Consider the following 16,528-nt stretch of genomic DNA (forward strand, 5'->3'; position numbering starts at 1 on the left):
ACAAAAGGGGTACATTAAATTTTTTTTTTTAACATCTTTGCTTCCAACAAGGCTGCAAGCAGCCACTAATTAAAGTTGGAAAATACTGAAAGAAAAAATATGAAGATTGTAGAGCAAGATAACGATTGACGGATGACTTAAAAGATTCCAAATAATATGAATCAGGAAAGCAAGATGAAGGAAGCGAACTCCAAAGAACTGATGTTCGAGGAAAAAAAACTAGACAAATAAGCGTTTTTGGAGCACTTAGGAACAGTCGCAGAAAAAGGATGACACTTAATTGAATGACAAGTAACACGAGAATGAATTTTAGTAGATGGCACAAAAGACGCTCTTTAGAGCAGTGCCCATTATAGTATTTGTAGAAAAGGGAAAGAGAAGCAACATTACGACGATGTGATGATGGTTGGAGGTTGGCTGCAAGAGCAGGTCCAACTATGTTTACAATGCATTTTTGCACCTTGTCTAAAAGAAAAAGAGCATCATTAGAAGATCACCCCAGATATGGCAACAGTATTCCATACAAGGCCGGATTTGAGATTTATAGAGATAGAGAATAGAATCCGAAGTAAGAAAGTGACGAGCTCGATAAAGAGATGCAACCTTAGCAGATGCTAATTTTGCAACTGATTTGATATATGGTTTCAAAGAAAGATTGGAAGTAAGAGTTAATCCTAGAAGATGAAGAGTAGGTGACTCATCGAGTACATCACCGTTCATAAATATAGGAAGATCTAAATTAATGCGATAATGATTGGCTGAAAAAAATTGAGTTTTATCTGAATTAAAGTTCACCAGCCACTGTGAGCCCCATGCTGTAGCAGAAGTGAGATCCTTTTCAAGCTCAAATGCCCCCTCCAAGCAATCAGAGGGTGTTGGTTTCTTATCAGAACAAGAATAAATGGTAGTATCATCAGCAAACAATGCCACCTTAGATGTGAGAATATCTGGAAGATCGTTAATGTAAATTAAAAAGAGTATAGGGCCAAGGATTGAACCTTGAAGTTACAGAATAAGAAGAAGAGTGTTGTCCAACGAGGACAACTTTGATGCTACGATTGGAAAGGAAGGATTCAATGATCTTAAAGATGTTGCCGGATACACCATAAGAAGAAAGCTTATGGAGAAGACCAGCATGCCAAACTTTATCAAAAGCTTTTGAAATGTCAAGAGCGATAACCTTAACCTCTCCACCTTCATCTAATGCACGATAAAACCTGTCAGTTATTACTGTTAGCAAATCAGCTGTAGAACAAGAAGATCGAAATCCATATTGATGGTCAAAAAGTAAGTTATTAGATTCAAGATGAGAAATTAAGTGTTTGTTAATTAAAGATTCAAAAACCTTGCTTATGAGAGGAAGAAGACTTACGGGACAGTAGTTAGACGAATTAGATCGCTCTCCAGAATTTTTGAAGATAGGGATAACAGATTCCGCTTTCAAGCAGGCTGGAAAACAAGACTCTGATAAGCACTTGTTGAATAGTTTTGAGAGTATAGACGACAGCTCCGGACAACACTTCTGCAAGACAATAACAGGTATGTTGCCCGGGCAACAAGCTGTAGAAGAGTCTAGGCAGGAAATCACTTTAGATACAGATGCTGGAGTGATATGAATGTAAAGCAATGGATCAACCTGTTTGTTGGCAATATCAGGTAGAACGCAACTAGTGGAATCAAGAGATGATATTAATGAAAAGTTTTTAGCAAACAATTCGGCTTTGTCTTTAGGTGAGGTGACAAAGTCTGAACCATACAAGAGAGGTGGAATTATAGATTTGCCCTTATTATTGATATTATAAAAGATTCTCCAGAAGTCACGAGAGCCTAATTTTTGAGATGAGATACAAGATTTTATGACCTGAGAATAGCGGCTTTTGGCATTAAACAAAACCTTTTAACAACTGTTTCTAGCAGTAATAAACAGACGTCCGTTTTCTGGAGATGTGTTTTGCTGATGAATATGGAAGTAACGGTTTCGATTGGCATTCGCAGCAGCACAGTGTGAGGAAAACCATGGAGGAGAGTGAGGCTTGACCTGGAATCGTCGAGAGGGAATAAAAGATTCCATCCCAGCCTGAATCCACGAAGTTATGTAAGAAGTACATTTGTCGACAGGAAGACGAAAGATTTATACCCAAGGGCCATCACGAAGAAAATCACGGAAAGAATCCCAGTCAGCTTTACTGTAGTTGTAAGAGGTTCGAAAATAGATGGATTCAGGTGATGAAGAAGTATGAGATATTAGTTTTAGGGAGATGAAACTGTGATCAGAAGAACCTAAAGGTGAATGTAGAGAAACTGAGCACTGACTAGGATCAGAAACAATACTTAAGTCAAGTAGAGAAGGTAAATTATTCGGGTTGTCAGGAAAGCGAATTGGAAAGTTAGGGATTGAGAAAGGCAAAAGTTGTGGGCTTTAATGCCTGCAGAGTCACTGACACTAGAGCCAAGACATTCAGAGTGGTTGAGCATTAAAGTCACCAACAACAACTATATTAGCTGATGGATAAAGGGAGAGGACTTGGTCAATATGATCAGAAATAACATCAAAAAGAGTGCAGTCTTGAGATGAAGGAGAGCGATATAGAACAAAGAGAAAGACAATAGAGTGAAGTGGTGCTAAACGAAAGCACATGAAAGAATAGTCTGTGGATTTAAACCTAGTTTCACGACAAATGGGTGAATTCTTACGAATGTCAATGCCGAGGCCAAGCATGTGACTATTGGAGTCTTTACGAATTAGAGGAAGATAACCATGAACACTAAGATCACAAGATGAGACAGCCGAAATCAAATTAGTCTCACAAAGAGCAAGTAGGTCTGGTGAACTTTGCAAGAGATAAGACCTAACAGAAGAAAAGTTACTTCAAAGACCAAGAATATTAGTGAATGATAGGTTTAGAGAACTTGGTGATGATGATGGTTTTTTGTGTTTTATAGTTTTTGGTACTTTATTTATTTTTAAATTAGATTGAAGAACTTGACTCAAAGCATAGATAGTACTCAGAACACTGCTTAATAGCCCAAGCAATTGCCTCATTACTACTAATAAACCCTAAGCCGTGACAAAGGGCTCCAAATGTGGCCTCCGCAATTCACACCAAAAGTACAAACAGGGACACCATCTATGCGCAACATGGCACTGTTAATACTTTGATATTTTTCAGCTGTTGATCGAATCAGCCTCTCTGAGAGCTAGCTACCACAGAGCTCGGGAAATTTGACTACCAGCCGGCCTCAGAACCATAAAACTGAGTTTTAGAGCTGTACCCTCATTAGGAGATAATATAATAAGTTGCCTAGTCATAAAAACAGAGACACAAGCAAAACCAATGCATTGAGTCAAGAAGATCCAGCTACTCTTGACATACTACTCTTTTTACAGCCCCACCAATACCATCACAGGGGGATTTACAATGACTGGTAGCCAAAAAAATACCCACTCAGCACTTAAATCAAAGTCTTTACTGTGATGATAAAGATTGATAAAGTTTTTAAAATTTTTAAATTGTGCTGCACAACCATCGGAAAAGTATTTCACATTTGATACATCAGATAAATTTTCTTTGATATATCTAGTTATATCTTCCTGAGTCTTGTAAATAAATCCTGTGTCATGATCAACATCTTCTGAAAGGTAACAAAAAGATTTATGTTTGAGAAGTTTTTCCTCTATAAAATAAAGTACAATTGTAAAGAGTGAACATTGACTTTTGCTCCAGTGATAACTTTGAACCTCATCCTGAATAACATATTGATAATTTTCAGCAAAATCTCTTAAAATTAAGCATTCGTTTTGGTTAAGATTTTCTTTACAGTTTTTCAAGTATCTACTTTGTATTTTTGCAATATATGAATGAGTGGTAAGGTTGTCAATGCTGTCACATAATAAATCATTAAATTCATTTAGTCGCAAAGACTGTAATAATAGTGTTGTACAATTGGTACTCTGCCATTGCTTGAATGCTATATCTTCTTCGAGCTCATGGTCCACAAACTCTTGCACTAAAAAAGTTTTTAATGCTTCAATACCAGGGCATTGGTTACATCGATGCAACATACATTCTGCATTTTCAAGAGAACAAACAACCAATGCCATGAAATCTTTATAACATTTATTGGCATCAATGAGAAATTTTGTATTTTGGTGATGTATACATACACATACATTGTGAGTACCTGACGCATTAGTTGTAATGCACCATTTATGTTTAAGCGCACAAAACTTTGACTAACTAACTTTGATGTTAGGGTAGTCTTTTTTAAACGCAACATGTAATTATTAAGATTGAGTAGCAATAATCTTTTTTGAACATGTTGGTTTTTCTTAACACTTACAAAATCTTTTTTTCCTGGCATCATTCTTGAAAATTCATCACTTTGATAAAAGTTAATCACTAAATTAACTGTTTCTGGTGAAAGTGGGTTTTCAGTTTTTTTTTCAGGCAATGATAGAATTCCATGCTCATTTTTAACTTTTCTTGCAATTCGAACAAGTTACTCAGACACTGCGAAGTAGCTTGATATCTTTGTACGTGTCCATGATTTTGGTGCAAGTGTTAACATTTGCACTTTATGGCGATAAGAGTCAGTCTGAATTTTTTTATTTTATTTCATACATTAAAATGTCTAGATCATTGTCATTGTTAATGTTGTTGTTTGAAATTGGGCTTTTTATTTCTGTTGTTAAAGAAGTTTCTTTAATATTATATGCTAACGAGATCATTTTTGCAACTCTGTCAATAGTGTTCTCAAACTTTTGTTTTGCTGTGTTTTAAAAGACTTTTTAGTTTGACTGGTGAAATTCGAAGCAATTCTATTGTAGTATCTAACTTAATTTTTTTCTTACTTTTTGATTCCCATTCTTCATGTGAATTTAAATCTTCATCAGTTTCTACTACTTTTTTGTAACATTTACTGCAGAATTTCTAACCTGGGGTTGCATTAACATTATTTTCTTGCAAAAATTTTGCCAAGTCTAAGGAAATCTTTATATTACCTAAGAAACAAATTTAGTTTTAAATTTTTTATAAAAATTAAATTCTATTTGTTTTAACTTTCATATCAATTTGGTTGTAATTAATGTTAGATAACGTTTTATAGCAATTTTTTTACTTTCCTTGTGTGTTTCAAAAGGATTGCAACAATTTTTCTCTCAAAATATTTCCCATAGAACTGCTCCTGATAACAACATATAATTCCTATTGAACAATATTTTTCCCTTAAATTTGCTTGCCATATTCTTTCTTCTTGTTTTTCACAAGGAAGATCTTTGAATTGAAAAAAACCTTGTTTTCTAGAAAATCCGGTTTTGTGGCAATGAATGTTAAGACTTTTTCCAATGTCACATTTCTCCATATTGAACATGTTTATTATTTATACTATTACCTGCCAAAAAAATATAAAAACAATAAAATTCACATTCTTTAAGAAAATAAAAACAAGTAAAGTATAACCTTTAAAAAGAACAAAACAAAACTTATGCCTGTTTTTGATATAATAGGAAGTAAGCATTCACCAATTTGAATTAATGAAAATAAATTGTTTCTCAAACTTAAACTAAAAAAAATATGTTATTAATTTTTATTTTAATAATTTTTTATTATTAATTCATTTTATGTAAAAAAAAAAAAAAAAATCATATATATATATGTTTTTAAATTATATCTTATATAATTTAAAAACAAATATATATATGATTTACAAGTCAATAATTTTGAACAAAATTGGATAAACAAGGCATTTCCTGAGACCATCAAGTCTTGAGGGTGCTATTTTTGGATTCCTCTAATAAAAATCTATTGGGGTACCAAATTTTAAGAAATTTCCCCAAGCCATTATAAAGATACTAAATGTCAAAGTTGCTTTGTAGTCGCTTCAGATAATTACTTAAATGATGAGTCAGCATTATTTCAACTGACGATATCTCAGGAACCCATGAGTATTTTTAACTAAAATTTTCGCAGTTATTATTTTTTTAATATGGACTGCAAGTGAGGTAAAAATGAACAAACTCTAAGATGTAAGGGTGTCTTTTTATAATACCATATTTTATAGAGAAATAAGACAAACATTCTCTAAAATCGAATCAACACATAGCTAAATCTTATTTTTACTTACTAAACTTAAAGAGATACATGAAATTAATACTTTTCAAGCTGTTACAAATGACCTTACTACAACCTACCTGCAATACAAAATAAATAAACTTTTCAACATCAAGATACTTCCAAAAAAAAGATATATATAACTAATTTGTAAATGTATAACAAATAAGTTCAAGAATTTGAGTTGCTGTGTTTTTTACATTTTGAAGATATATTGTAAAATATATTTGCTTATTTTTGGAACAGAGAGAACTCAGATTAAGAAGTCTGAGTACAACCCAACACTGCAACATAATCAAGTGGCTTGTTTTTTAATCTTATTTTTTAATCTGATTTTTTGAAATATTTTTAGTTTATTATATTTGCAACTCTCTTTTAAGCCTTAAATATTGAAACACGAACCTTGTTAAACAAGGCTGATGTGCAGAGAAACATGTTGAGCATGGTATTTCATGAAGTGTAAGATGGTTTTGAATCCAAAACCTCTTGATTGAGTTCTACTATTGTGTTCTCTGAGTGTTCTACTACTAGTCTACTACTAGCCTACACCACTTAAAATATGAGATTTTGGTCTACACCACTTAAAAAACGAGGTTTGTTCAAAAAGTAAGGTGACTTTATAAATATTGCAAACAATAAACATTTGTTCTTTTTATTATTATTTTTATTTTGTTTTGTTATGTTTGTACAAATGTCCGAATGATTTGTTTATAGTTTCAACAGTTTACTTTTTTATTTATAGATAAAATTAATAAACATGCTTTGGTGTGCTTAGCTACTTTCTGTAATATAAAAAAATGGATCAAAAAATTTGCATCAAATTTTGTGTAAAAAATGGAACTAGGTGCTCCAAAGCAAATGAAAAGTTGACAGTGTCTTACATTGAGTTGAAGTTCCTCATTAGGTGCTAATGAGGAACTTCACTCTGGACACTCCAGCACAAGAACAACAGAAGCAGTGAAGAAAATTATTTTCAATAATCATTAAATTACTATTAGAGAAGTTGATGATGATGTTGGCATATCCATTGGTTCATGCCATGCAATTTTTTCAATTATTTTGGGCATGAGAATTGTCAGCAAAGTTTGTTCCAAAATTGTTTAAATTTGACCAGAAGAGCCATTGCATGAGTATCACAATGTTGAATGACATCAATGATGACCCAGATTTGTTCAAAAAAATCATAACTTGTGACAAAACATGGATATATGGTTATGACATTGAAACCAAAGCCCAATCCTCCAGGAGAACCAGTAAAAAAAGCATGCCATGGGTGACTTAAAATTAACATAATGGTGGACTTGTAGTCTTAGTATGACATTAACACATTACTTGCAGGTATATTTTACAACGGCTTTAAAAGGATAAATAAAAACTTAAATTTAAATAAACATAATTTTTAATTTAAATAAATATACAAGTACATGTCCCACGCTCAAGCATCAAATGTCAGAAATTGTACAAGTACATGTCCCTCATGCAAGATATTTAAAGACTGAAATGAGGTTTGTTGAATCAAGCCAATGAAGATTGGCAAGATTTGTTAATGGATTTGTTAGGTTTTTATAGGGATTTGTTAATTGACATTAAATTAGTATCATTGACAAAGTTATAATAAGTAGCTAATTTAACAAACATATTAATGTCATTAATGTTAAAAAAATGCAGTTATCCTAATACTAAACCTTGAGAGACTCCATTGACACAATTTAAAATGGTAGATTTTGAGTTAATGTTAGAAGCAAATTGTGTTCAGTAGATATGTAGCAAACCATTCAAATTTGTCATGAGACATTTAAATTTTTCCAGGAAAATATAGAACCTGATATGTATTGGTTTTTTAAAAAGAATTTACTTATATTAGAATGAAAAATGTCTTTTTTTAAAAGATCGGAATAACCTGCACAATGTGTACACCTATGTTATATTATGCTATAATTTCTGATGCAGTGTAAAATTAGTAACCAACTCATGACTCTAGCTATAAAACCAATGCTGATCTTATTCTGTTGGATGTAATTTTTACCTAATGCATTTCCATAATATCCCCATCGATGTTTTAAAGTACTACTTACAGAAAGAAACTTCTCTTAACTACAGGTCAGATCAGGCTCAGTATCATTTTAATCACCTGCTACTAATATCATGTAACCAGTTATTGCCTGCTCCATGCCCTGCTTTCTTGATGGATTAGCTCTTTTTAGGCAAAAGGTATATATGGTGTCTCTAAAAATACTCATATTGAGCAGATATTAACTGCATCCAGCTACTTTCTTATAGAAGGCCTCCTATTCAAAGACTTTAGGGATAAAAAAAATAATACTGCTAACCAGCCTCAAACCCCTTGTTATATATTATTGTTCATAAAAAACCATTCCTGCCACCTAACTGTTTCAATATACCTTTCACAAATATTTATGGTCCTCGAAGTAACCTTCTATCAGTTGAATCTTATCTCTTACTAAATTCACCAGACTTGCTTGCTCTTTGTGAGACTAATTTAACTTTGGCTGTTCCTTACTCAGATCTCAGTATTGATGGGTACTACCCTTTGATTCACAAAGATTCCAGTAGTCATGTGTTTCAGGCCTTGTTAGAAAGCGTTACGTAGTTTGCATTTTATGTACGAAATAGTGATTTGTGTATGCATTCAGCAGTTTTACATTAAGCAAAAACTTTTTTATTTTGGAATATTTAAATTATCTTTTAATATTGTTTATGTGATGTTTATTCAGAAAATATTAAGTTGTAAAAAAAAAGCATTCAACTGTAACTGTTATTGCTTTGAAAAAAAAAATTTTTTTAAACTTTGAATTAAATATGATTTTAAAAATTAACATAATTTGGAAGGAATGTAAAATAGTAAGTAAATGATATAATGTAAAATTTAGTTTCAAAGGAAGGTAAAATAGTTTTTTAATATTTATCAAAGAAGAAACTTTTTTCTTGCTAACTAATTCATTACATAAAATACTAATCTGTTCATTGTAGATTAAAATATGTGAAAGCTAATAAAAAACTTTACTATTTTCTTATTCTTTTCACAAATGTATTTAAGTTCTTTTAATGTAATTTATTTATAAACACAAATTTTGTTTACGAATATTTTATTGGTAACTAAAATCTCTCTATTAATTGTTTATAATCAATTAAAAATATTAAAAATAAAAATATTACATTAAATGCATAAAAAAATATATTTAAGAAATTATATTGAAAGATTTTATCATGCATTAGATGGAGGTGGCAAGGCTAGGGTTATTGTTCTTGACATATCTAAAGCTTTTAAAATATCTTTTGATAACGTTTGGCATGCTGGTCTTCTCCATAAGCTTACTTCTCATGGTGTATCTGGTAAAGTTTTTAAGATTATCAAATCATTTCTTTTTAACTGCTTTTTTAAAGTCATCATTGAAGGCCAACAGTCTACTTAATTTCCAGTAACTTCTGGAGTACCTCAAGGTTCTATGTTCTGTTTTGTTTCTTATCTGTTCTGTTTCTGTTTTGTGATCTATTTTGTGATTTTGTTATAAATCTGACCTGTTTTGTTTCTAATATCTTCTGTTTTGTTTCTTATCTACACCAATGATCTTCCTGATCTTTTCTTATCTTTCTACATAAATCATCTTACATCTGAAGTGGCTCTAATTGGTGAGAACTCAACTTTATACTCCTTTCTTGATAAAAAGTTTTTTTTTTCGATTGCTTAAAACAGTCAGCCGATCTTGAATCTGATCTCACTTCTGTAACAGATTGGAGCTTGCAGTGCATTGTGAATTTTAAATCCAACAAAACTCAGTTATTTCCTGCAAACAACTAACACTTATAATAAGTATTTTTTATTAAAGTTAAAGTATATTTCAAACTTTGGGTTTTCCCTTTTTAATATGTATAAATAAACATTTCTTTTTAAAAAAGAACTTCAATGATTACTTGCTATTTAATTAATTAATTGAACTTTTAACTATGAAAAGTTTTAAAAATACTCTGTCAGCTTAAATGAGAGAAGTGAGAACCACTGTGGGTTGTTTAAAAAAAGTCATTCCAATAAAATCTAAAAACCAAAAATAATATTTTCGGGATAAAGTAAAAAATATTAAAAAAATTTGTCAGTGAAAACAAAATACTGTTTTTTTTTTAAATAAAAGTAGTTATATAAAAAAAGACCAAAGTTTAATTACATTTTTCATTTTTTCAAAAGTATCATCTGAAAAGTGAAATGCTTCATAAAATTTTTTATTATAATCGCAAATTAAAAAAGGGAAAGCTGGTGTGTAAACTAAATCGTTTAAAGAAACACCACTCTTGCCTTGACACAAAAAACACAACTTGACTTGGCACTTTGGGATCCTTTTAAAATAATTTGCAGGATTAGTTTAAGAAATATAGGACCTAAATTATTATTAAATTAGAACCAAAACTTTACTCTAAGCATATTTTAATGATATCAAATATATCGAGGGTATACTGCCAGAATGCACAAGTCATTTTTTGTTGGTTTTAAGTTAAGTCAACATAAACACTCATTATTATATGCTTTATCACTTCCAAAACACACCAGACCTTATATTCTATATAATACCAAGTTATTGATCATATACACCATTGCATGAAAAAAAATTTTTTCATTAAACTGCCACTATCTCAAAACAATGAAAAATGACTTGGTGCATTCTTGTAGTATACCCTCGATATCATCTTTAGTCTAACAATTATTATAGAAAATTTTAGCTTTGTTAAAAAATATCACTAGACATTTTTGGGGATATGGTTTTGTTACGTAGTTTATTTTGGGTAGTATTAAAAACATTGTTAAATATATCAAACACATCAGTATGATGAGTAAAAATGTTTTCATTTAATTCAAGTTATATTTTTAAAATGAAATATATTTTTAAACTGATTTTATTTTATTCAGATTTATTGCAAAGTTTGAATGAATGATTGGAGTTGTTGTCCTATTGCATCACAAATTATAAGCTGATTTTTTTCTGATCTACCATGTGCTATTAAGAAACACCATTAAACAAGAAAGTTCCCAGACTGTAACAAAGCCACCTTCAACAGTTTGAGTCATGCTATTTATCATCATTTTTTGTGATAAACATTGTACATATATAATCTTCTCATGAGGTCTTTTATAGAAAGCCTTTTTCTAATTTACTAGTTTAAATTATAGTTTAAATTTTAAATTAGCCAGTTTACCAGTTGGAAATCTGATTTCATATAGCAAACTGGCAAACTCTTGCTAAATATTCAGGTCTAGGGCTCTTGACCCTAAATGAAAGTACGGTTTTTAATTTCTTTGGATATTCGACAGCTTTTTTGAAAATATTTTGATATAATAATGCACCTTTGATATAACAACGCGATTATTTTATTGTAATTTTTTTTTTTGAAATTAAAATTACAAAATAATTAAAATTATTTTATTGAATACAATTAAATTAAAATAAATTACAAAAGCTACAACCTTTTAGAACAATCTTACTTGTATAAAGTTTATAGAAACAATTAAATTTAAAACTCATTACAGCTGTGTTGCTCACACATTTCCTTAGTAACCAATTAAAAATGTTCTTAGACTATTAGAGTTATATAATACTCCCAAATAAATCATTTGTTGCTAGCATTCATGTCAGCAACGAATTTGTTTCTTTAAAAAAATATTTTTAATAAAGTATATTTATAAGAATTATGCATAAAAAAACAAAAATATAATTACCATATAAACTTATGTTTTATAACTTCGTATAAAGTAAGAAAGGTATTCAATACTTGCCTTACCCCAGCCTCTTTTGCTTTTTGAAGATCTTCTTTTATTTGTTCTAGAGGATCTTTTTTCTTTTCTTTTACTATACAAGTACTAACAGGTGTTACAGATTTTTTATTTTTTTGACGTCTTTTATGATTTTTCTCTGCACTGCTTTTTGGCATACTTATTTTTCTATTTTGGGTTTAGATATCCTTGCAAATCTAGAATCATTTATACAGATTATGTAACTTATAATAAAATAAAAATATCTAGAATTTATAATTTATACCTCTTAAAAATTAAAAAAAAATCATTAGTCATTACAACACAATTATTAATAAATTCACTTATTCATTTATTATTAGTAATTAAAGTATATTGTATTTAGTCAACCTAATATAGTCAGGGTCAAATTTATTATTTTTTAAAAAATTGAACATATGAAAAAAAAAAATCAAATATATGAAAAAAAAGTGGCAACATTTTATTTGTTTCAAAACTTTTACAATACAAATGATAAACATGTGGTAAGGTTAGGTACCTACATGTGGTAAGGTTAGGTACCTACATGTGGTAAGGTTAGGTACCTAAGAGAAAAAAAAACTTTAATATAAAATCCCAATTTTATTGCATCTTTGAGAAGAGCTCATAAACCTTAGATGGTAATCTTTCTAGTTGTAGTTTTAAAATACTTGATCCTGATCTGCAACAGGTAAACACCTTATTTAATTGTAACAAATTGCTTTAACACTCCTATAGTATGCACATAAATGTGAAAATGGCACAGAAACCGCACAACACAATAGTGGAACCATAAACTCTAAACTTAAAAATATTATAATAATGGTGAAGTTAATTCATCGAATTATTTGCAAAAATTTTTTGAAATAATTTTAGTATTATTTCTTGTTTCAAATGGTTTAGGAAACTAAATTTTATTTTCAGATATTTTAGAAAAACTAATTTTCATTACTTTTACAAAGGTATTTAAATTCAGCAGTCTTTTGTCTTACTGATGAATACTCTGGTGTAGAAAAGAAAAAATAACTGAAACAACTTTTTTTTTTCAAAACCATGAAACTACCTTTTAAATATTTGAACTTAATCAACTCCCATCTAGAGTTTATCTGGTTTCATTAAAAGTTTTTCTGATGAATCATAAAGGCATAATAAGATAGGACAGAATTTGAAACAAAGAAAAAATATCAGAATAACATTCTTTTCACCAACATCTATAAGAAGAAAAAAAAACGTCTATTAAAACATTTCTACTAAACTTAAATAAAATTTTTATATAACTTAGAAAAAATTTTTATAAAAAAAAAAATTCTAAAAAAAAAATAATTTCTATAAAATGTTTTCTCGTGTTCTTTACTTAGTACTAGTTTGAACAAACCCATATATTTAAAATTTATTATTTGAAATGACATCATTTTTTAAAACTTTTTTGTCTTTAAATTATTTTATTAACCCTCTCTCCAATGATATATAATAACTTAATATTTTAAACCAATATGAAATTTGTAGGGGGAGTTGGGTACATTGATACATGGGGCACATAGATACACTAGAGGTGTTACACAAAAACAATGCACAATAAAAGAGTAATTCATATACAAACAGCATCGATACAAACTGAACAAGCATAGATGTGTTTTAGACACTCTAAACTAAAACTTTTAAACCTATAATTATAAATTCCAATTTTTCAAATTTTTGAGTTTGAAAAATTACTGTTCCTCATACGCAGAAAGATCTTTTGGAAGGTGATTATGTAGTACTAAAATTAAAACAGAAAAGAGTTTCAAGTATTTTGCTGGTAAAATTCTATTCAGGTATGAGGAAGGTGAAGGAAATGACTTCTAAGTTCTATTTTTAAAACACAAGGCAACTTAAACTTTCATTTTTCCTCATAAAAAAGAGAAAGGTTATGTTTGTATTTCTAATATTACATTAAAGTTGCTAAGTCCTGTAGACAAGAAAGGTACAGATGGTTTCTCTTTTTAATTTTAAAATAAATTGTCTTCTTACAATACTCCTCTTTAAGTAATTAACAGCAACTGTATTATGATGTAATATTATAATGTAATATAATTATGAGAAAAAATTAAGAAAAACTGGGGATATTATGTTTTGTTTTATTTTTTAGATTTTTTTATTATTAATTCGCTATGAATTGATGTGCCCCTGGCTATATCAATGTACAACGTGATAGGAGCAGTTTGATTCGAGTTTCATTTTTTTGTTAAATGGTCCCTAAAACTTTTTCTAATAAATCTTAGAGGTAAATTGTTTTATATAAGATTAGTAAAATAAACAACAAACTCATGCTAATAGTTTTATTATTAATATTACATCATTATTTTGACTTTTTCACTCTAAAGTAAAAATGTATCTATGTACCCCAAAGCATTTGTACCCCAACACACAATGTACCCTATGTAGCCCAACATACAATACACCCCAACAAAACACACTCCCCCTAAACACCTAACTTTTACTCAACTGTAATGTGTATCTTGAGTATAAAACAGCTAGTTGTTTACTATAATAAAGTATATTTAAATATCATTAATACTTTTTCTGATGAAAACTAGTAAGAGTTAATAATTATGAACTATAACCACAATTTTCTTTAACGTTGCTTATAACAATGTTTTAAATGTGAAAAAGTACAAACCCTTAACTTTTTAGACTAGAGATTTCAACTTTGCAAAAAATGACTCCTAATTGCGCTAACTTTTTAAACAAACCTTTTTTAACTATTCATTTTCCAATGATTATATTCCATTAAATATTTTTTACTAGCTAACGTAAAAAATAAAATTAGCAACGCTTTAGCTTTCTATGCTAAATTTATTAAACTATCCCATCTTTCCTGTTAAAATCCATTACTTTAACTTGTAAACTTTATCTGCGTACACATTGCAGTAATGTGAAGTGTACTTTAAATACAGTCAAACTTTTTAAATATGGTTAAATCTAAATAAGTCATTTAATTCTGATAACAATTTGCATTTTGTTGCACTTATAAACTACATTTACAAATTTTAAACAAAATTTTTGATTAAAAAATTGAATCTTGAAATGAAAATCTTTGTCAGAAAGATTTTAATTTCAGGATGCAATTTTTTTATTAAAAAATTTTTGTTTAAAATTTAACTGAATTAAACAGAAAATTGAACAGAAATTTTTTTAAAAATAAATTGCAAACTTTTTATAATGACTTATAATTAAATTGCAAACTTTTTATAATTTTATAATCTCTATATTAGAAAATGATTTCTTAGAATACTTTAAGTACCATGGCATGGTTTAAGTTATCATAAGTTCATGGATACCCTCCTTATCAAGTATGATATATAAAAAATTGATAAAGCAAAAAACAAAGGCCAAATCAACTAGTGTCTACAGACAAAAACAAAAACTAAAATAAATAGAGTCGTTTCTACATACGCAAAAATCATATCATTAGTTTCCAAAACCAAGTTGACGTAACCTCCTTGAGCGCGTGAACGCATCTTAAAGTTAATTTCTAAGAATATTCGTCAATATAAAAATTCTACGAAGATTTCATACTTTTGCTTTTACCACTTCAACCACTTTTGCTTGACCCTTAGGAATCATGCAAACAGTAATCAAGATATTTTTAGGCATGGATTGCTCTTTGGCTTGCTTCGAAAACACCTTTAATTTGGACTTAATGATTTTCCATTATCTCTTAAACAATTGCCCTTATTTATTTCTAAGACGGCAATAATGCATAATGACTGAGTTAATGGCCCCCACAAAAGGAGGGGGGGGGGGAATGGTGGTACTGTAGCAATGGGGCCCGGAGGTAAAGAGTAACAGGTCCGGTGGTAACAACCGCAAAAATGGTAAGTCCGAGTAAAATATAAGTGTTTTGAATTCAACAAATCAGGTAATCTCCTTGATTTTTTACTTATTTCATACAAAGTTTTTTTACGTTGATTTCTTTGATCGATTCCCTTTTACATTAGTTGAACTTTGTTATCAAATCAATAAATAAAAAAGGAAAATAATTTATTCTGAAATGATTTGAGTTCAGACATGTATATCATTTGAAAATATTATGATTCTGATGTTCCGAAACTAAACTTTTACTTCCTTAAATGATAAATTTGTTGTTCAGGATTTAAATGATGTCTCGAAAGGAAAATTATTTTTTTAGATTGTCAAGTTATTCAAACACCATATCAAACTCAAACTACAAACATAAATCTGGAGCTCAAATGAGAAAACCTAAAAATGAGATAAGATCAAAAGAATCTCTTGGTAGTCAATCAATAACCAAATTTTTCCGATATGGAAACGAAGATTTTTCTAATGGTAAAATTGAGGATTGCAGAGAGATAACAGAAGCATAGATGTCAGATCATTTTGAAATAGATTCAATTGGTAAAAAATTAGACACAAAAAAACGCGCATGGATCCACTGCTTCTGATAGACAAGACACAGAAGATAAGTCTAATCATGGTGTGGCAGAAAAAGAATTAAATGCAGATGATACTTCTGATTCTAATGTAATCAAAAATGATGAGATAATTCTTGATGACCCTGATGCATGGTCCTAATTGATTTCAGATAGACAGTGCCAATGTATAGTAACCTCTAATAACTTTAGGGAAGTTAGGCAAATAT

General features: G+C 29.6%; 1 protein-coding gene across 1 annotated transcript in view; it reads right to left on the reverse strand.

Moving 5' to 3' along the window:
- LOC136081987 (uncharacterized) overlaps positions 1 to 15,449 on the reverse strand; it is a 36,241-nt gene extending 20,792 nt beyond the window's left edge. The window contains exons 1-2 of the mRNA XM_065800499.1: positions 15,322 to 15,449; positions 11,898 to 12,086 (exon numbers count right to left, since the gene is read on the reverse strand). Coding sequence (XP_065656571.1) covers positions 11,898 to 12,047 — 150 coding nt within the window. The 5' untranslated portion in view covers positions 12,048 to 12,086; positions 15,322 to 15,449. The remainder of the gene's footprint in view (positions 1 to 11,897; positions 12,087 to 15,321) is intronic.
- Positions 15,450 to 16,528: the final 1,079 nt, after the last annotated feature.

Source organism: Hydra vulgaris, chromosome 06, assembly GCF_038396675.1.
Source record: "Hydra vulgaris chromosome 06, alternate assembly HydraT2T_AEP".
Classification (NCBI taxonomy): Eukaryota; Metazoa; Cnidaria; class Hydrozoa; order Anthoathecata; family Hydridae; genus Hydra; species Hydra vulgaris.